The 21,145-nt window shown below is 35.7% G+C and overlaps 4 protein-coding genes across 7 annotated transcripts; 2 read left to right on the forward strand and 2 right to left on the reverse strand.

The window, feature by feature from the left end:
* The first annotated feature begins 698 nt into the window (after positions 1 to 698).
* Positions 699 to 8,496, forward strand: LOC122409059 (cytochrome P450 315a1, mitochondrial-like). Of its 4 annotated transcripts, XM_043416297.1 has the most exons (13): positions 699 to 843; positions 929 to 1,052; positions 1,184 to 1,337; positions 1,417 to 1,645; positions 1,837 to 1,946; positions 2,073 to 2,236; positions 2,344 to 2,609; positions 2,734 to 2,840; positions 2,967 to 3,136; positions 3,224 to 3,293; positions 3,415 to 3,521; positions 3,613 to 3,782; positions 4,003 to 5,510. In XM_043416297.1, the coding sequence occupies exons 1-11, from the start codon at positions 840 to 842 to the stop codon at positions 3,430 to 3,432; spliced, it is 1,416 nt and encodes a 471-aa protein (XP_043272232.1). In that variant the 5' UTR covers positions 699 to 839; the 3' UTR covers positions 3,433 to 3,521; positions 3,613 to 3,782; positions 4,003 to 5,510. The 4 variants fall into 4 exon arrangements, with proteins under 4 accessions (XP_043272232.1, XP_043272230.1, XP_043272231.1 ...); XM_043416295.1 differs by lacking the exons at positions 699 to 843; positions 929 to 1,052; positions 1,184 to 1,337; ... (6 more) ...; positions 3,224 to 3,293; positions 3,415 to 3,521 and adding exons at positions 6,327 to 6,517; positions 6,909 to 7,246; positions 7,321 to 7,545; positions 7,762 to 7,974; positions 8,183 to 8,496 and having other exon boundaries at positions 3,617 to 3,782; positions 4,003 to 4,334; positions 4,449 to 6,074; XM_043416296.1 differs by lacking the exons at positions 699 to 843; positions 929 to 1,052; positions 1,184 to 1,337; ... (6 more) ...; positions 3,224 to 3,293; positions 3,415 to 3,521 and adding exons at positions 6,327 to 6,517; positions 6,909 to 7,246; positions 7,321 to 7,545; positions 7,762 to 7,974; positions 8,183 to 8,496 and having other exon boundaries at positions 3,617 to 3,782; positions 4,003 to 4,334; positions 5,417 to 6,074.
* On the reverse strand, positions 7,588 to 12,786 carry Rnb (R and B). The gene is made up of 6 exons (XM_043416273.1): positions 12,580 to 12,786; positions 11,956 to 12,478; positions 10,601 to 11,619; positions 10,310 to 10,494; positions 9,885 to 10,179; positions 7,588 to 9,814 (listed from the first exon to the last, which is right to left on the reverse strand). The coding sequence occupies exons 2-6, from the start codon at positions 12,208 to 12,210 to the stop codon at positions 8,845 to 8,847; spliced, it is 2,724 nt and encodes a 907-aa protein (XP_043272208.1). The 5' UTR covers positions 12,211 to 12,478; positions 12,580 to 12,786; the 3' UTR covers positions 7,588 to 8,844.
* Positions 12,787 to 12,900: 114 nt separating this feature from the next.
* Hsepi (D-glucuronyl C5-epimerase) lies at positions 12,901 to 17,823 on the forward strand. Its single transcript, XM_043416293.1, has 5 exons — positions 12,901 to 13,183; positions 13,325 to 13,472; positions 13,663 to 13,794; positions 14,630 to 15,531; positions 15,791 to 17,823. Coding segments are annotated over exons 1-5 (1,716 nt in total). The 5' UTR covers positions 12,901 to 13,181; the 3' UTR covers positions 16,323 to 17,823.
* Positions 17,824 to 19,187: 1,364 nt separating this feature from the next.
* On the reverse strand, positions 19,188 to 21,080 carry LOC122409066 (coenzyme Q-binding protein COQ10 homolog B, mitochondrial). Its single transcript, XM_043416307.1, has 3 exons — positions 20,803 to 21,080; positions 20,424 to 20,561; positions 19,188 to 20,328 (listed from the first exon to the last, which is right to left on the reverse strand). The coding sequence occupies exons 1-3, from the start codon at positions 20,808 to 20,810 to the stop codon at positions 19,884 to 19,886; spliced, it is 591 nt and encodes a 196-aa protein (XP_043272242.1). The 5' UTR covers positions 20,811 to 21,080; the 3' UTR covers positions 19,188 to 19,883.
* Between the last annotated feature and the right edge of the window lie 65 nt (positions 21,081 to 21,145).

The following is a 21,145-nucleotide window of genomic DNA, read 5'->3' on the forward strand; positions in this document are numbered from 1 at the left end:
GCACCTCTAATGTCATGGATCACCGATATTTGCCGTTTTTCCGCCAATATAGCGCTAGTTTCGCACTTACATACAAACAAGCAACAAATGAACAGATGCATAACTTATTAGTATACAGTTCACAGTTGTTTAGCACACGACGAATTTGAATACCGAAAAATTCCGACACAGAAAACAATTTCATACGAAAAAAATTTAGTTGGAAAAAAATTCAGTTAAGGTGCTCTGTCACATGTTCAGTCGGTAAAAATCCTGTTGCACGGTTTATTCCGAGTAGCTTGATATTTGAAAGAAAATATGAGTTACACGCTATTCTCATATATTTTATCAGAGAACAAGGTGTAACTTTTATTTTTTTCAAAAAATGGGCGCAAGTGGGAGAGAGATAACTGCAAAATGGTTTGCACGGTTTACTCGGACACCCTTGATTTGTTGAGAAAAATAAAGGTTACACCTTGTTCTCTGATAAAATGAGAATAGCGTGTAACTCATAAGCTACTCGGAATAAACCGTGCAACAGGATTTTTACCGACTGAACAAGTGATCACCTTAAGATTAATCGTATTAACTGATGATCAAATAGAATGTCACCGCTGTGTTGTTCGGCATTCCGTTTTATGAATTTCATTGAAATCGACGAACGATAACGCGCGACACGCTTTAGTGCTCCCGGGCCTCCCGGGTTCCAGGTTATATTATTATATATATATTCTGGTATTTTGTATTCGGTTTACCGTACTCTGCAACAGGTCCGCGCAAATGAACGCTGCATCACAACCAAATTTCAGCGAACCTATTAGTTTCAATCGGAAAAACATCTCATTTTTGAGAACTTGTTCATGAGTAATATATTTGAAGATAGACAAACGAATTTAACGAAAAGTGTCTTTGGTTTTAGTTGGTTAATCGATGCTTATTTCTTTAATAGGTTTATTCGAGAGATCAAGTTCGGAGGACGGGGAAAGCAATGGCCAGAAAAAACAGAAACTTGATTCTTCACAAGAAAAAAACCTTTACACGCCAATAAAGTCATTGACACAGACGCAATGCTGGTAAGACCAGAAATCTTATTCTAAATATTCAACATTTTTTTTTATTCTAACCCTTTTAAACCTATTATTTATGATCTGTTTTGGATTTTAATGATTCATCTGAGTTGCTTTGTCTTGTTTCAATTTCTCAGTCCTTCTATCAGAGGAGTGATAACATCAACTTCGAAATGGCGCATCACAAATCGTGGAACATATTATGCAAATTTTGTTTTGGAAGATGATAGCGGACAAATTGAAGGTGTTATTTTTCGCACCAAAAATTGGTCATTGGAGAAACAATTTGTGGTAAAAATCTTGATTATTTTTCAATATCATAATTATACAAAACTTTATTTTTGATTCTTTTCTTCTATGATTTTTTCAGGTTGGTGCCAAATTTATAGTTGCTGGTGCGGTCGTCAAACCAGTCAACCCGGATTATCAAAAAAATTCGAATCAACTGTATGAGCTTAGCATCCCAAATGTTTGTGAAACAGTCAAATTCGAAGGTTCTGTGATCGATGGTAACAAACCTCAAACGGTTGTGAGAAATTTCGACCCTACCCATTCCTTACAGGACTTGATAAAAAATATTCAGCCAGGGGAATCCATTGGTGCGTTGCTAATTTTTAATCTCCATGTACCGACACAACCTCTGAAGGCTGTGGAACTATTAAATCCAACAAAAAATCTGGAAATTTGAGATTTCGACTCACGAATATTTATAAATTTATAACTATTTTAAAAATAAGAGTGAAAAAAACTTTTTCATAAATACATCTATATGTGCCATAATATTTTCCAGATATTGTAGGACTGGTGATTTTCTGTGAACCGGAGACTTTCTCAGAGTCTCAAGAAGGATATTTAAAATGTAGAAAAAAAATTATTATAAGGGACATCAAAAATTGCGAGGTGAATTTTTAATTTCTCATCTTGACCAGACACAATTATTTGTGCGGTTAGAAACTTGTGTGAAATTAAAATTTGATTGAATATTTGATTTTAAATATGAAGATAATGGCTGTCTTTTTTCACTAGATGGAAGTTGTCATTCATGGACGATCAAGGTCAAAATATGAATTTCCCATAAATTCGCTGGTCGTTCTAAAGAATGCGATTCTTGAAGTTAAAGGAGTGAAATCGAGATTGAATGTCGAATGGACAGACTTTCATCTCGCTCCACCCAGTGATGAAATGCATATGTAAGATAATTTGAAAAACCTTTTTTTTTTAGAATAATCCTCGAAGTATAAAAATGCAGGATAAAAGAGAAATTAATCATCAATATTTTTTATTCTTTCGATTATAGAATCAAACGATATATCAAACCTGCTATAAGCGCTTCCGTCAAACGTTCCCCGTTCACTTCAATCACTTCTAATACACAAAGCGTTCGGAAAGCAACTCCTGGTAGCAGCAAGGGCCACACGGAAGTCGAAAGAAAAGGAACAAATATTTCAACCGTCAAACCAGGTGCTGAGCTCATGGTTCGTTCGACTCCTGGCAAATGCGGTGAAAGCAACTTCACAAAAATTAACGTCATACTTGACAGCATAGCAGAAGGATCAATAATCGGTGCGAACATTTCTTTTTTCTCTTCAGAAAATTTTTCTAGCTTAATTTTTCAATCATCGTAGATTATTATTTTATCAATAGTTATTATACGTTCTTATTCTTTACATTTTTCGATTTGTCACAGACGTCGTGGGCGTTGTCACATCTCAGGAGAGTCCAGTGAACATCAAGTGTTCCAATGGTATGAAAACTAGAATGTCCGCTTTACTGTCTGACGAAACTGGCGGAGAGGTAAGAAATTATCACTTCTTCGTAAACTATACAAACAAAAATCCGAAAAAAGTTACAGAGGAAAAAATGAAGTGTTTCTTTGAGAAATCAATAAAATTTTTCGGTATTATACATTCAATGGCTCAGATTCGGATTGTCGTATGGGGACCGCACGTCGAAAAAATTCAAAACGGCGAAAATATTATAATTGCGGCAAAAAGAGTTCGGGTGCACTCCTGGAACAATTCTAAAGAACTCAACTGTATGGATAAAATGTCGTCGTTGGTTGTTGATCCAGGAATCGATGAAGTTAAGAAGTAAGCTATCAAGGATTTGAGAAAATGCGATACCGGAATATCAAAATTTCATTTTGTATATGAAAATAATTCGATATATGTGTCTAGCTTGAGAGAGTGGCTACGTGATCGAGTAACTTCAAACTCTGACGCAAACTTTGAAGACTGTGAAGAGTCGGTGCGTATTGCTGGTTTTGAAAACGGCACTATTATCAGTTAGTTAATCATTCTATATTGAATAGTACTTTAGCGTAATCAAATCAATACTTTACGTTGAATTTTTTTCATTTCTTTAACAGGTATTCTGGGAGTTGTAACGAAAGTAAACGAAGTACGAAGAATCGAGGCTGAATATATTTGTGATATTGCGAAAATAATCGAAATTATCGACGTTAGTGGAAACACGGTATGACAAAGGAAGACATCGATTAGTAAAGTATGCGCGCCCAAAATTCCTTCGAAACGTTGGACAGTGTATTCTTCTATTACTTTTGCAGATTAGTTTAGCACTCTGGGGCGATTGGGCACGAAATTCTGAAATTCGTGAAGAAACTGTTGTTTTTGCAACTAATATGAAAATTCATCGCTCAACAAAAATTTTAGGTGCGATGACATGGTCTTCTTATCTCTTTATTAATCCTCCTGGATTTGAAGAAGAAACTAAAAGGTATACATACAAGATTGGAATCAATTCGAGCATTCCAATAATATATCAGGCGATAAAAACACTTGTTCGTTCTATATTATGCAAAAAAATATTATCTAAATTTCTGCACCAATTGCGTATTTGAATAAAAATAGTGAGTACTGAAATCCGATAGAAAATGTTCACTGATCAGAAAAAGCGTCAACCGTTTTCCGTTTTTTTTAAATAAATATTTTTTTAGATTACGAGATTGTTTCTTGGCCTACAAATCATCGCAACACCGTAAATATAGCTGAAAGTCCTCCGACATTTTCTTGACCCTGGAAATTAGATCAATCAACGTAAGAAAACAGCAACTCGCTCGTTTGAGGTTCACATCAATGTTTAGCAACGTTAAAACGTATGGAGCGCTTGGGACGACGACGAAAAGTTGAATTTTAAGTTCAGTCACTTGTGATATCAAATGCGCGTCGACATGGAAAAGAGTCGAAATTCAAATGACTGTTTGAATACGATATCGCCAGCTCAAACATCTGGATAAACGTATCTCCATCTTATCACCGTGTGAAACCAGTAAATAGAAATAATAATTCGTTTAATGATAAATTAATTGAATCGATGGCGAGGGCAAAATCGTCCATTCGTAAATGTGAAAATTAAATGAACTTTGAAAATTTGGCACCGCAGCGTTTTCAAACTGGGCGGCTTGCCTATTTTCGGGGAATTCTTTCCAGTGCGAGAATGAACCAAGGATTCACTCTGAAATTCCAACGTCGAGAATACCAAATTATTGAGATGGAAGAATAGAAAGAGAAAGAGAAATCCGTGTATATACGTTTGTCACTTCGTATTCTTTCACCTTCGGAGGAAACGAGAGAGACACGGTAGACGAAAAAAGGTGACAAAAAGAGAAAGATGGCAATGACGCGCGTGCAGTCAATTTTATCTACTTATCGGATCGAAAGAAGGAGCGAGAGAAAAAGAGAAAGCAAGTGGGAGACGGCAGAGTAAGAGAGAAAGAGAAAAAACGAGAATTCGTATCCACTTTTAGGTGTCTCTTGTGCCTCTTGGCGTGCCTGTGTATTAAATAAAAGATGATATTGAATCGAGGATTGAGAATATTAGTACATGGCGTTGTATGCATAAGTTGAATGAACGAGGAGAGTGAGAAATTTCCCACCACTCGTCATGCATAAAAGAATAAGGAGAAGTCGAAGAAAAGGAAGGGGAGGGGGGAACAGCTTAACCAGCATTCTTGTACTCCAGCATAGAAATGTCTATGTAGCTTGTTAGACCGAGTATGCCACAAGTCTCTAAACCTCGTAGCTGAACGAACGAAATTATTTGAATTTAAAACTGAAACACGAAAAAGTTGGCCAAACTATGCTGCGCAATTTTCGTTTAAAAGTGAATTCAAATAAACCAACGGTTGATCTTCAAAAAGTTTTAAACTCGATACGCCAAAATTTGTTTTTAATTAAACTTTATTTCTAATAGAATTACTGGACGGTTTTTCAAATTATTCTCTCGAGCTATTGGTGCTTAGCAGTTTTTTTACTTGAATTCCCATTACTTCGCTATTTATAACTGTTATGTTTAGACAGTTAATCTTATTGTAGATAAAAAAAAGTGTAATTTTTTGTTGATTTTCATAGATTACAATTCACAAAGTTTGCAGGCGATTTTGGAAATCAGTGATGAATAGTGCTTAAAAAATGTTCTGACAGAATAGACACAAACTTTATTCCATTCAACTGTATTCATTGATTTCTTCAAATCGAATTATCCTCAAGGACGATAAAAAGTTTGAGAAACAATGCGAATTCAGGGTGTAAGAAAATTTGGAATTTTCGTGATAAAATCGACGCCAAACAGTTCAACTCGATCCTTCTCGGGTCTCGTACCTGTCGATGGAAATGGATGGTCAAAATATGCTAAACTGCAATGGAAGATGAGGTTGAATTTTCAGAGATGTGAAAGTCGAGCAAATATTTTTTCGAATACGAAAATACCGGAGAGCACAATTCCTCTTGCGAGAAAAAACAAATGGATTCCTGGATCTTTCGAAACTTTCGTGTCGCTCTTTAGGACCGAACAAGCCATCAATCTCCATGAATATGTCGATAAAAATCACAAGGAACTGGGACCAATTTTTAGGGATCGGATCGGCCCTGTCGATTTGATATTCGTCAACTCGCCCGATGATTTTCGAAAAATATTTCGGCTCGAAGGCTCAACGCCCATGCATTTTTTGCCGGAAGCTTGGCACTTTTATAACAAATCGCGCAATTGTTCTCGAGGACTTCTCTTCATGTAAGTTCACAATCACATCATTTTTTTGGGATATTGAATGTCCGATTAGAAAATTAAAATCGATCATTTTGTTTTTTACAAATTTGAAAAATCAAACTTTAATGGAAGTACTAAATGTCAAAAATAAATGTTTCAGAAGGTCAACTTCATATGGAAAAATTAACGTTGAACTTGCTTGTTTATTTTTCTATACCAAAGCTTTTTTAAACCCAATTACAAAGATAATAATTTGTCAATTTATTTTCTAAACAGGGATGGCGAAGAATGGTTACATTTTCGTAGAATCATGAACAAAGTAATGCTGATACCAAATCCAGTAAACACCATGGCACCAAGATGTTACGAAGCAGCTCAAGATCTCGTTGAGCAATGGAGCAATTTCGCGGATACGTCGAAACCGATAGAGGGACTGGAAACTCGACTTTATCGGTGGTCTATCGAAGGTTGAACGACGAATTTTAAATCCCCGAGAAATTCAGTATTCACTGCGATAGAAATCATTGAATCATAGGCATCAAATTTGTTTATTTTTATTAACAATGAATTTGGGAAAAGCTTGACTGAAACTTATAATTAAAGAAATTGTAGTTAGACATTCAGTGTTATAATCCCTTCAGAATAGTAAATGCTCTATGAAAGAAAATTTTATTTGACGAACAAAACATGAAAATGATTCTCTTAATTTGAATGATTTTATATTTTTTCATTTGTCGTTTGCCTAGAAATTTCATTAAAGTTGATTTATGTTCATTTGTATATTCAATTAAGTTCACATTTTTATTCTTCACTCTCGCAATAAATAATTGATCCATTCGTTCGTTCATTTGTTTACAGTAATGTTGGCGATATTAATCGGATCGTCTTGGAAAAACTACAAGCCAAGAATTGATAAGGAAACGATAAAACTTGCGAGAATACTTCATCGCATATTCGTCCTCAGTGCAAAATTGTCTCTCCTACCGGTAAAGTACGTGATTAAATTTCGGTTGCCCGTGTGGCGTGAATTTTGCCAGGTTGTGGACGAAGCACTCGGTTCCGTGCGAGATATCGTAACAGAAATTCTGTGTCTCGAAGGTGATGGATTATTGAGTCTCATGATTAAGGAGGGAATAACGAAACAAGAAGATCTTGTGAGAATTGTCACGGACCTAGTGATAGCAGCTGGTGATACGGTGAGCTCAAAAGCTTTCATTTTACCAAATTCTTGAAAGAAAGAAAAAACTCTGCCTTTTTCCATCGTCAGTAGACGGCGTATTCAACTCAATGGGCACTACTTACACTCGCGAAAAATCCCAGGGTTCAAGATAAACTTTTTGAAAGAGTAAAATACTTGGAGCCTAAGGATATCATGTCCGATTATTACATTAAAGCGATAATCAAGGAATCCTTGAGATTATATCCGACAGCACCTTTTCTCGCACGATTTTTGCCAAACGATGCAATCATCGCTGGACATCACGTTTCGAAAGGGGTAATTAATAAATAGCAATGGAACAGCGGAATCAGACCCGGCTGTGCTAAATCCAATTTTTTTATTCATATTTTCTGTCTTTGGTATTATAATTTTAATATGACTGCTAAATAGAGTTGATTTGGGCAATCGCTCTAATTCTGCTTGGCTGCTTTTGGCTGATGCTTATATTTTCAATGAAGCAATAATTTCCATTTTCGATTCTGTTGCGAACAGGAATTGATGGTCATGTCGATTTACTCAAGTGGCAAAGAGCCGAAAAATTTCCCAGATCCGCATGAATTTCGTCCTGAACGATGGATGAGAAATGAAGCTGGGAATTATAAAGAAGTGAACAATCCTCATGGCACTCTTCCATTTGCTCTTGGAGCTCGGAGTTGTGTCGGTAAGAAGTTGGCTGAAACTCAAATGATTCTCACACTTAGTCAGGTAAGAAAAAAAACGTAATTTCATTGTGATGTCATTTATTTACATTTTTCTTTTACTATTCTCTTCTCAAAATTGAAAAAAAAAAAATTTTTCCATTTTTTATCATGGTTTTCAATACGGTTTATGAGAACTCGAGATTTCATGATTCAATGACGTTCGTGAACGTGGAATAAATTGGTGATTTTTCAAACACATTATTTTTTTTTAGATCGTCAAGACTTTCAAAATCGAATGTTCCAACGAAGACGCGATAAGAATGATTCTGCATTTAATAGCCGTTCCTTCAAAGTCAATCAAACTCAAACTGTATAAAAGATGAGTATTGTTTATTAGGTTGAAAGAGTAAAACAATTTCTAGAACCAATTATATTTTACGAAATTTTATTGTGATTTGTAAAATTTTATTTTTCATGCTTGCATAATGTGATGCGGTTGATGATGTAAAATTTTTAATAAAAACAACGCCTGTAATATTGAAAAATGATTGAATAGTAAACAAATAAAGATTATTGAACGAATTAATCAACTAAGCTTTCCACAGTTTTTATATGTACAAATAATGCAACGGGTTTTCTTAAAATTCATTGAACCGAGCTTTTTTTTGTTTTGTTTTTATAAATTATCGAGAAAGAATAAAACTTCACTATACAATTTTTCTTCTATAGGTCATGGAAACTAAATAAAAAAATTGATTTCCGTTTTTTTTTTAAATGATCGATATTCTGGAAAGATGATGGCTATTTCTATTCCCAAATATCTGCCGAAAATTGATTAATTTATTTTTCATGATTTTCGATCATTCGATTAACCGGGTTTCGTACCACGTCTTCTAATTCACTTTTAGTATGAATATGTTAAGTTATTGGAATTTCAAGTTCGTGGTAACGAGATTGCATTCTCAATGACGTTCCTCGTATCTTTGACGAATTCTCGAAAGTTCGTGGATGCGTGAAAATCACGAAAAACCCGTAAACGATGCGATCTCATCATGTCTGAAGTGAGGAAAATTCGAACGCAACAGTTGCGAAACTCGTGGCAAGAATTAGTTCTCGACCAATTCCAGGCGCGACAAAGATTTTCGTGATCAAGACGAGCCATGGAAATTTCGGTGAGACGTTCGGAAAGTTCGGTCATGAGAAATTTGTCGGCTAAAATAACAGCATCGAGAATCGCTTCGATTTGATGATTCTTCAAGTGAAAATCACCGTTGGCAGCACTAAGTAGAGTCGACAAACCATCTTTCGAAGCTTTTTTCAATCTCACATTATTTTTACCGGATTCAGAAAAATTACCCTCCAACATTGCCGAGAAAACTTCGGATTTTCTGCAAATTATCGTTCTTTTTGTTTGCACCGTGCTTCCATCGTCGAGTTCGAAAATAACAAGGTCTTCACTCCATTCTTCCGTTCCGACTTCACGATCTTTGTCCTCGTTTTTCGTTTCCGATTGAATTTCCACTTTATTCGTATGCTCCTCCTTGCTAATTTCTTTTGGCGTTGAAACGTGAAGCGAATCAGCCAATTTACAAATCGACAATATTGCGTCGTCGTACATGGCATTTGTCGACTTTTCCACTTCCCGATATATCAATTCGAGGCCACCGTGATATTTCAATAATATTCGCAACTTTTCGTGACTTTTTATCACAAATGGTATCGATATTGCTACTATCGATTTTTGATTCTCCTGTCCACGCAAAAGTAACGTTGCCATTTCACCAAATGCTCCACCGGTCTCCGCGGTATCGCACAACGCTCGTATGTAATGTTCTGATCCGTAAAGCGTTTGAGCTTCCAAAACGAAGCCTTGAAGCAAAAGTGGCACGAAGTATGAATGATTTCTGAAAAAATATAAATAAAATAACAATTCATTTGATGATTTATCAATCAATTGGAAAAAAAATATCCAACCTAATTATCCTTGTAAGAATAACGGAAGCCCGATAATTTTTGGCTGATGCAATGTAAGTAACGAGAGCTTGAATAGTCGTTGGATCGGACAGTCTATCGATGGGTACGGTCGAATGACTCAACATGCTCAACAAAGCAAGAATACTCGAAGACTCTCGTTCTTCTTGATGATCTTCTCGATAATTTTCATCGAAATTCTCCTCTTTTTCAGCTTTTAAAAATTCGTCCTCTTCCTCTTTATCCTCGTCCCTAGCAGCTCGTATCCTCGAATTTAATTCATCTTCGTCTGGAATATCTAAAGAAAAATCAGAAGATTTTTCATTTTTATTCAGACGATGATAAAATGTCGTAAAAACGAAAAAAAAATATTTGGAAATGATCTTTTTGGTGTGGGGATCAGAAGGGAACCCTGGCGAAATTTATACCTGTAGAATCTTCGTTTTCGAGCCACTCGGTATCGCTGCAAATTGGGCTATAATTATCATCGGCATATTCATCGATATCCGAATTCGTTTCATATGGTAACAAGGGTGGAGTGCTCGGTGGTGACGAATACGAAGTGCTTGTTCCACCAGGACTCCAATCTTCTCGGGGATAATCCAAACTAAACCTGGAAATGACAGAAATATATTGAATTGAAGAAACATAATTTTAAATCTGAACAAAAAATTAGTACAATTTGAAGAGCACCGAAGAAAAGGTATAAAAGTTTTTACCTTCCACTATGGTAACTGGTTTTATTGTACTTGAAATCTCCTCCTCCTGCTCTTTCATGGGGCGAGGTATCGGCTGACCTTTTCTTTCCATTTTTCGTGTCGCGTTTGTCAGTGGTTTTGTCATCAAGAGCCATTTTCTTTAATTTATGGACAAGAATATCGACGAGGCCATTTTTCACCATGATGTCGATGCTGAGATCATCGCAGATGAATTGTGCGAGAGCATGGAGCAACATGGGATGATATTTTTCGTTGTGAACTTCATTAAGAAGCGCCAGAATGGCCTCGAGTCCGGAGCCGCGTCGAATTTTGGCTCGGTTGACAGCTTCGCGACAAAACATGCATAAACTTACGAGACTTTCCCAAAACGAAGTGGACGAAGATATAGCGGATGTCGAGCGTTCGTTGTTCCAACGTGGAGACGTTCGCGATCTCAATGTTTCCACGAGACACTCGATCGCCCCAGAATTTCCAAGTTCGGGTCTACGCCCCGCGTAGAGACACAACTTGTACAAACATTTAATCGCTGTTTTATTAAACGATCTACAGTAATCGACGATACAACGGTAACCGTGGATCCCTTTTTCTCCCCGCATTTGTTCACACGTACGTGGGTCCGTGCAATCCGCGAATGCGGACATCGCCTTCAAACACGATTCCGCCAACTCACCCCATTTCGTCTCGTTCTCACGCTCCAATATTTTCTTCCTCGAACTCACCAACAATCCCGTGATTTCCTTTATTGTTCCAGCTTCCAATATTTCCTCTCTACCACCCTCATAAACCGTCCATATGTTTCTCACTGCTCTTACCGCCATTCCCAATGTTTGTGCGTTTGATTTTGATCGCAATATTTCTGTTAATGCCACTATCGCACCAGCTTCACATAATGCTCGTGCATGGTTATTTGATTCCGATAGATTTCCCATCAAACGACAGGCCCGGCAATGCATGGTCTCTCCTGAATCCAAATTCTTCGCTATCCATACCACGTATGATGCTATTTTCGTTCCCTCCACCTGAAATTGTGTTCATTTTTTTAAATAGGATTTTATTGTTTCTTTAGCTTGTTGTGAAGGATACTATTTTGTCTTCACTTTCACAGATATCATTGCTTCCTATAGAAATGAAATTTTTTTAATCAAATTGATAATCCCTGAACTGATAATGTATACTAGTCATGAACAAAATGTTTAAAAATTTCTCACCGAATCACGCTTATTGTAAAAGTTCACAAAACATATTATGATGAACGATAGGGAACGATTAGACTGAATGGAAAAACAAAAATTTCAAGAACAATGATTATTAATGAAATTGCAGTACAAATGGAAATACTGTAATAATTTGCAAACCTTCTCTCTGACATGTGAGATTAAGCAAGCGTTGGCAAGTATGCTGAGAGTTGTATCCATGACTTTGGTGTTTCGATATCGCAGTAGATCGACAAGAAGGCAGACACCACCGTTTTCCATAACTTCTTGTGAACATTTTTGGTCTGTTTTGATACGCGTAAGACAGGAAACGATACCACTGCGAGAATTTTCTTTCACGCAGTTTGATAATTCTTTGACAAGTGGACATTCGGTATTAGTAGCGACAAGTGACATTTTATGCTCAGGGTCATCGGATTTGACAGTCAATGACAATCGACGAGTCGAAGCCACTCAATTGAAGAAGAATAAAAAACACTCGATTTCGTGGTGATTTTTGAGCGATTTTTCTCCCAATATGGGATTGTAAATACATGAAATGTATACATGTAGCTGTACTTCTGTGTATGTGTAAACGAATGATTGCTCAAAGTCGTAATCGAGCAAAATAGTTGAAATAAAGTGACAATTCCCTCAGCGAAATCATCGTGAAGCTGTAGACTTGCTAAAAAAATGAAAACAAAACACAATATTAGGGTCCAAATGTTTTTGACAAATTCTTCCCACACACTATAAATACGTGTTAAGTCAGGATGAAAAAAATACCTCGAAAAACGTGCACAATCTTCCAATTGATAATTATTTACTCTTACTTTAATAGTCAAAGAATAAACTGTTAATTTTTTTTTGTACACCACATTAGCTATTTATGTACTTTGGTCTATGTACTATTTCGTAGTATACAACATATAGTTATGTACAATGTGCGTTTATATATATCTATATTTATATATTTATGCGTATAAAGGTCGTCATTTTGTGTGTGTTTTTGTTACCGACCGAAGCACTCCATAGTAAAAACTTTCGCAGCGCTATTACGCGATCTTTCTTGTCGACAAGTGGCACCGACAACCCCTCAAGTTCATTGACGCGTGTACGTCAGCTGTATGTCCACGTTTCTGACGTTCCCATCGTGTTTTTGCCCCACGTATATTCGGCTTCGTCCACTTTGTCGCATATCTAACATATTTGTACTAAACTTTCTATTCCTCAAACAACGAAGTCAGGAAATAAAAGCTTGAAAGGTTTTCAAAATAAAAATGTTTATGAAAGCAATGTAAATTAATTGTTGATCGAATGTTTTGCTGTTACGATGATGGCTGGAAATATACTCGAGGAAATCGAGGGTTGCTCCTGATTCTCGTGCCATGTAAGTTGATTGAAATCACTTTCTGTTTCTATTTTTCCTGATTTCTCAGTTTCTCACAGCAGTTCATTTTTTTAAACCATTGTTTCTTACAAAAAGCTATACTCTTTCAAGGTTATGTTACGAAAATACCATCTTTCATAGGTCTTGCACAATGATGCGAATCAACTTTAAGACCCTGCTACTCGTACTGATTGTCGCTGTAGTTACTTGTATCCTTACTTCGTGGAATAATTGCGGTAATGGCATATTTCTCAGAGACAGCGAATGGAAAAATTATCAACAGCATAGGGTAGGCCAGTGTGATATGAATAATCAGGTGTTCTCGCGCATTTTTATCGGGAAACAACGAATTCGTTAATGACAGAAAAATCTATTTCGCTATTTTATAAGGAATAAAAATGATGGAAAAATGATTCTTGATATGGGTATATTGAAAAAAAAGCTTTGTATTATACAAATTTGTATTGTTTACGTTCAAGGACCGTGCGGCAAACATAGAACCAGGATATCAGGAAATTGATTGTTTTATAAATGGTGGAAATTCTATAGGATGTAGAAAAGAGGGAGAGGAAATTTACATTCCATTTTCGTTTATACACAAATACTTTGAGGTAAGTGGAATATTTGAGAGAAATTGGAGTTTTTTTCAGGAGCACATGAAATTATAATATTCTCTGTAATTATACAATACCAGACAAATCCCTTAACATTTAAATTTGACAATTAATAAGAATAAAGTTATCCAACATATTTCAACATTCCAATAGTTCAAACATGTTTATTGTTTCAACACATACATCGAAGCACTTTTTTGCAGAGTGCTATTGAAAAAATAAATTTAGCGATACAAGCGGAACTATTTTGATAAAAACAATTAACTTTTATTCAGTAAGATTGGTGGGAAACTTTCAAACCATACAGGAATTTTTTCAACTGTGATTTTCTATGAATTTCTATGTTTTGAAAGCTGAGAAATGACTGCAAAATGCAACTTTAAATGGTTTTTCTAATCTCAAATACAAAAATGCAAAAAAAAATCTTTTGTCATTTTTTTTATAGAATCTTTTAAGCCAGTGTCATCAATTTTCAAGAATATTTTCAAATGATGATTTAGATATTTGAAATATTCTCCAATTATCGTAGATGAATGATGATCACTTTAGTCGAAACTCTTCAAATTTTCTGTTACACCACTGAGTCCTAGAAAAATAATTGCATTTCTGTTACAAAAGATGGGATGACGTTGATTTGAACCCACGATTAAAAAACGACAAAATTTTCGAGACCTCGCAATGGTTTTTTTGAACTTTTGCGTCACGGACCATGGTGACAGCTGCAGTGAATTCTCGGTTTCGGACCAATAGAAATCATTCAAAGTGTGATCACAGTTGTTCAAAGTTTAACCAATTTCTAATTCAATTCATCTTCAATAATAACAACGCTCAGGTCTATGGGAAACTGGCTACGAACGATGGCCTTGAACGTTTCGAATGGTCGCACAGTTATTCAAAGTCAGTGCGTCCGAAGGGTAAATACGACGCACGAGGAGTGTTCATGACCTTTGAGAATTACAACGTGGAAGTACGAGAGCGAGTGAAATGCGTGAGCGGAAGCGACGGTGTACCGATATCGACGCAATGGGAGAGCGAGGGTTATTATTATCCAACACAAATCGCTCAATTCGGTTTATCCCATTACAGTAAAAACTTAACAGAACCGGAACCACACAAAAAAATAGTCGAGGATTCGGACAGAGTGAAGCAGGCGTGGACGGTGCCACAAGGTTCGGTGATATCAAGGCCTTATGACAAAAGAGCCGGAAGTTACGTCCTCAAATACGCAACACCGGAGACGAGCACGTCCGGAATATCGTTGAGCATGGATCACGTTTTGGATTTTGTTCTTAAGCTCGATCTCTCCATTAAAGACAATTCTACGATAACCGTAGTGATGCAAAATCGTGAGAAAAAAGACAATTATTATTTGCATTACACAACCACGAACATCGTACTGCATTCTTACAACAATCATATCCATTACGGCATCGGACAGAACAGCAACCAATGGAGACGTTTGACTCGTGACCTTGTTGTTGATCTACAAAAAGGCCTGAACGTCCTTGAAAAATCAAAGAAAAAGCTCAGCCGATCTAAATTCAAACTCGTCAAAATCATTCTCTATGGTACTGGAAGAATCGACAATCTCACGCTCTCCACGAGCGAACACATGGAACAATTTTATGATGCCGCCCGATGGTTTGTTGCTAATCAAAACATTTCATCAGGTGGATGGCCAAATCCTGTAAGAAGAAAAGTCGCCAGTGGCATGGGAATCCTTGAACCTGGATGGTAATGTGACCTTTATTTCAATTTATCCTGTTCAAGTGTTCTTTTCTTCACTAAAACTGTGAACTTGAATGTTCAGTTATTGTGACCACATTGATTGAATGAATTCGAAATCATTTTATTTGCTCAATATCCCTTCGAATATATTACATTTTTTCTAGATAATTATTAAATTCGATTGCTCCCTGAGGATTCTACATCTTTAAAATTTTGAACGAATATACAAAATTTTTATTCATTTTTCTGCATAACAAATTTTCAGGTATTCTGCGATGGGTCAAGGACACGGAATTTCGGTACTGGCACGAGCTTATTATCATTCGGGTGACGAGAGATATTTGCAAGCAGCTGTGAGGGGGCTTCGACCGTTTAGAGTGGCCTCGAATAAAGGCGGAGTCGCAGCAACTTTTCTTGACAAATATGTCTGGTATGAGGAATATCCGACAACTCCATCTTCCTTCATACTCAACGGATTTATATATTCTCTAATAGGTTTGTACGACCTTAAAAGCGTCGCGATCGGGCGTGACGCTGATGAAGCGACCGAACTTTTCGATCGCGGCATGATTTCTCTTAAAAATATGTTGACTTTGTACGACACGGGCTCCGGCACGACTTACGACCTCCGCCACTTTACCTTAAAAACGGCACCGAATATCGCCCGATGGGATTATCACTCGACCCATATCAATCAATTATTACTTCTCAATACCATCGATAACGATGACATTTTTCTAACCACTGCCGATCGTTGGATCGGTTACATGAATGGAAAACGTGCCCCCCACAATTAATCCAAAGGTGGAATTCAAATCTCATTTTCCAAGTCACCAATATCTGTTCAAACTCTTTTTCACCTTTTGTTTCAGCTGAAAATGTTATTCGATCAGAATGTTGCTACTCAGTAGCTCAGCAAAAATTCATAGCAATTCAGCTGTCTTCAAAATATTTTATGGACTATTAGATTTCCAATAATAATGCCAAGCAGTTGATAACTAATTCTAGTTTAAATGCCGTGTACTGTTTCAGCCCATTGTCGATGTCTCGCAGACGTTACAGTTTCCAAAATATCGCATTACCATGAAATAATCGTACAATTTTGCGCTTTTCCAAAAATTTCGATTATTCCAAATGGGAATCGAGGACAAATCTAGTTTTTTGCTTATGGCTCAAGTTCACGAATATTTGGAAGTCTTGAAACGAAAACTTGGTGATTGATAAGGGAGATTGAATTCAAAAAGTTTCTCAAGGGTTAAACAAACACAATTGCTCAATCAAATAATCATACGACATTTCTGTTATGTGGGATAAAGCGATGGTCATTGTTTTTTAAGAAATGAATCTCTATTTTCAAAATCTTCAATAAGAATTTGGGTAATTGTGATTTTTAGGACCTTTTCCCGTCAATTGATTAGCGACTCTTTAAGCATAATCAACTGAATCTTTTAACACGGATTTATCTAAAGAATTTGCTGAAAATGTTGATCTAGTCATTATTGAAAAAAAATTTGTTATATTTTAGAGACGGCTGAATCATTTCCAATCTATATAAACGGTCAAGGCTGAAGCTCTGTTGGATTAACATTTTCACCTGAAAACGTCTGTATATATTTTTACACTTCATGAATTGTATTCATCAAATTTATTATTTCTGTACTCCATATTCATTTCAAGTATTCATCAGTTTTATTTTTAAAATTATGGTTCTTAACAACTTCTTTTATTCCTTTCTCATCATTTCAATTTCACCTGATTTTTCTTTCCGTCGAATTTTTTGGTGAATACTGACTCAAGAAAAATTGAATTTTTGGAACACACTGCTTCAAGAGATAAAGAAAATAATTTAATTTCATACAATTGTGAGCCAATTGAAATTCTAGGATCTTTGTAAATTTTCTACTTTTTCAACTACAATGTAAACTGTTCGTTCAGTCGAAAAGATGAAAAAACAATACCGCGATTTTCCTACTCGGGATCGTAGAACACTTTTCTAGACAGCTCCGACTTAATTCACGCTTAATCCCAACTTTTCGAGTACATATATAAATATATAATATATAAAGTATAAAGAATGAAGAAAAAAGTACTGTAAATATTAGCTTCGTAGATGAATCTCGAAGAAACGTCGATCGCACAGGGTAGAATTATTTGTACCAGTGATAAATTAGGAGAGATGATTGTACGCATTGTGCAAGGGTGCTCAAAAGTGTCATTCAACGATAGAAAAATCGATAATTCCTTGATTGTAAAACCACACACATATATATATTTATAAACACAAAGATTTATTTTCTATTTATTTTTAATTTTTGTTGTATCTAATCGACGCTGAACGCTCGGAGTCATTTTCGAGCGACCGTTTTGTTCAGTTAAAAGTCTTGCCGCTAGGAAGCGCGAGTGCTACCGAATCTTCCCAAATTAGCGATATCACTTTAGCACTTGGGAATTATTAGTTAAATATCCAACTTATTGCGGTAACTTCTCAAACGTTGCGATTTTCTTTGAAAATCGATTATTACAAAGTCCGTTATTTATTTATCATATTTTTTACGATCCCGTTTGACCGCCGTTGACTGAATTCAAAACATTTCCAACGAGTTTCATTTACTCACACGAGACTGCGAGAGTCGACCAAGCTCATTTTTTATCAAAGTCTTTTTTACGAAACTTTGTAGTTGAGCATCCAAGAAAAATGGGCGCAAATTCTTGAATCTAACGAGCCCCCACCCTCAGCCACATCCTCTGAGTCTGCAGCGACTCGAGAATACTCGCAAATAGTTCATATAAAAGGGGAAAAAACAGATATTAAAATAAAAAAGAAAAAACATTGACAATATGAATATTCGAAATACTCTTTGCCAGAACGGCATCGATGAATGCCTAAAATTTGTTCTAGTTCTATCCTCCGAGTATGTTAGACTAACTCCTAGAAATCTCAAATATAGTTTGATGAGGAAGAAAAAAAATAAATGAAAAATATATAAGAAACAAAAGTCCTGTAGTAAGACGAGCTATAGTAAACATTCGTTTAGACGAATCCGTAACGCTCGCGAGCTTAATGCCTTTGTAGTTTAAAAAAAAAGGGAAATGTGTAAACTACCTGATTAAAAATTGTAACGTAATGGAACGAAAAATGCTTCACCATACATGGATATACTTATAAGTGACTAGCTCAATGGGTTATATACGTCCAGCGCCTGGACGAAGTGGACTTTTAAGAATTTTTTCTAAACGGGTTTTGAAAATAATAATAATAATAATATACAACACGACGTCAATACCATCATCGATGAATTGTTCAGTTACAAATAGAAATTCTTTTGAGTTTTTTATTTTTCGCATAACCAAGAAAAATTCGTTGGATTTTCGAATTTGGTTAGCATGTGTGTTACGAATCGTTCGACTTTTCAATTGTTCACAAAAACAAAATAATCAAAGTATCCAACACTGGCTCGACAAAGAAACACAAAAGAAAACGATTCTGATGAATTGGAAAAAAGAATTATTTTTTAATTCTGGACGTATATAATCCTTTAGTAGGAGAATGCATAAACGCATTCAGAATTCATGAAATGTGTCATGGCCGCTTGAGCGTCCAAAATTTTAGATTATAGTACATTGTGGAACAATATTTAGGACATGAAGAAAAAAGCACAAAAGACATAATTCATAAATATATTCAAGTCTTTGTTTTACATATTTGGCAATATTTCACTTCAACATTAATCCTTCAGTTTTTACAATGTTGTTAATCTAGCGTACATGTTAAACAAAATTCTCATCTTGTGAAACCCTGAGCCGTCATTTATCGCGCAAAACGTATAAAACGCTGCAGTATTTACAAGTGTCATCTTGGAAATATACATGATTGGATTTAATATTGCGCTGGACTAAAAAAGTACTATGAAACCTTATAGTGATAATTCATTAGGATGAAAACTTGTCAGGAAGATTATTTTTCGCTACGAAGGCTCTTATTGTATGAGATCAACGTTTTGTGTATAAACAAACAGCAATTATAACTGTATAGTGAGTGATGTACTGTTGATGTGCGTTTGTATGGATGCTAGTGCGTTTGTGAATAGTGTCTATTGTCGATGTATCGAAGATGAGTTGGGCTAAAAAAGAAATAGGGGAAACGACGATTTGTCATTGTAACAGCAACACGCAAACAACAGAAATTATTTCATTCGAATGTTATTAGTTTTTTAAAAATACACAACGATAAAGGGGAAAAAAATTGTCTATTTATTTAAAAAAAAAAAATAATACACGTCTAAGATTACAGAATTATTCAAGTCAGATTGTTGGGAAGATTTGAATTGAGAAACCAATTGCATTGTCAATTAAAAAATTCATCGCTCCAATCTCACAGTTTTAATGCACGGACGTCCGTAACGTTTTCTCGCTTCTTGGATAAAGGCGTTCTCCATTTGTCGTACGATTTCATTGAAAAATAAGTTTGACAAATGAGAGTGAAGGATTGATTTGAATTCGAAAGAGAGAGAAAAATCGATCACCGATGTTTCTGTATTGTTTTTCAATCCTGGAGTAAAAATCCACAATGTATTCAAATGATTGAATAATTTGCCATCGGTACATTCTGCTTTCACGTAATGCGGACGTTTCATTGTTACTTTCGATGTATAACTCTCGTTTAACGGCGGAAAACCGATGACTAAACTGGCCCTCAACGAATCTTCGTTTCTCGATAAAATATCTGATTTTTTACAGAATGGCACAAATTTTTTATAATTCTCGACGTCTGCCACCACGTTGTACATCTGCTCGACGGAAAATCTGTTAAAAGTAATTTCTTTTTCACCCACTAATCGATACTCAAGTTCATTCTTATTTTTTATTTTATTTTTTTCATTTTTAGGCAATGTATTTACCCAACGAGTTTCCTGCCCTCGTATTCTTTCGTTTTATCTTTGTCGACTGCAAAAAAGCGCGAGTTTTGAATCGCTACTAGCTTCCCAGGCTCGGAAAACCCTCGATTCAAGGTATTTTTACCCATGGGACATGCTAATCTGTAAAAAAAATTGTATTTTTTTCGGGAAATGTTCAAATTCTTTAACTTCTGAAGTTCATTCGAACCTTTTTATAAATTTTCAAATGGCCGATAACAGAACAGTTGCGATCACGTCTACCAACGCTTAAAAAAAATGTACTCCAAAAAATAACAAGCCTAACCTATTACATTTTATTTATTAATAATTATTCAAATTTACGGTGACAGTTTATTGGATATTAAGTCAGCAATAAGCTTACCTAAACATGTTTCCTATGAATCGTGACAATCGTACTTGTTGCGTAACGAAAGTATAGTCATGTCATTCGATCACTCTACTACGATTTGTCATAAAAAACATTGCCACAGAAACATGATTCTCTAATATTCATTCCACCAATTAATTCGCCTCTTTATGTTTGCGGTCATCCTGTATTTTCTTTTTTTTAATGTCGTACACGCATTCGTCACCGGAATAACATAACGGAATAATGTCACTTGGTAGGTTATATTCGAAGAACACAGCAGTGGTGCGCGACTGTAATGAAAAAAATAGAAAAATACCACATTTTAGCAATCATGTGAATTGTGAATTGCTTTCCT

This window comes from Venturia canescens, chromosome 4, assembly GCF_019457755.1.
Source record: "Venturia canescens isolate UGA chromosome 4, ASM1945775v1, whole genome shotgun sequence".
NCBI classification, from domain to species: Eukaryota; Metazoa; Arthropoda; class Insecta; order Hymenoptera; family Ichneumonidae; genus Venturia; species Venturia canescens.

Coding starts and splice junctions, on each gene's coding strand:
- Hsepi (XM_043416293.1), top strand. Junction 13,473..13,662: donor AAAATTATCAACAGCATAGG/GTAGGCCAGTGT, acceptor TTTACGTTCAAG/GACCGTGCGGCAAACATAGA. Junction 15,532..15,790: donor GGAATCCTTGAACCTGGATG/GTAATGTGACCT, acceptor ACAAATTTTCAG/GTATTCTGCGATGGGTCAAG.
- LOC122409066 (XM_043416307.1), bottom strand. Junction 20,329..20,423: donor GAGGGCAGGAAACTCGTTGG/GTAAATACATTG, acceptor TACTTTTAACAG/ATTTTCCGTCGAGCAGATGT.
- LOC122409059 (XM_043416294.1), top strand. CDS start 5,578: ATGCGAATTCAGGGTGTAAGAAAATTTGGAATTTTCGTGATAAAATCG. Junction 6,075..6,326: donor TCTCGAGGACTTCTCTTCAT/GTAAGTTCACAA, acceptor TTTTCTAAACAG/GGATGGCGAAGAATGGTTAC. Junction 6,518..6,908: donor TTATCGGTGGTCTATCGAAG/GTTGAACGACGA, acceptor ATTTGTTTACAG/TAATGTTGGCGATATTAATC.
- Rnb (XM_043416273.1), bottom strand. CDS start 12,210: ATGTCACTTGTCGCTACTAATACCGAATGTCCACTTGTCAAAGAATTA. Junction 10,180..10,309: donor CGAAAACGAAGATTCTACAG/GTATAAATTTCG, acceptor ATTTTTCTTTAG/ATATTCCAGACGAAGATGAA. Junction 9,815..9,884: donor ATTCTTACAAGGATAATTAG/GTTGGATATTTT, acceptor ATATTTTTTCAG/AAATCATTCATACTTCGTGC.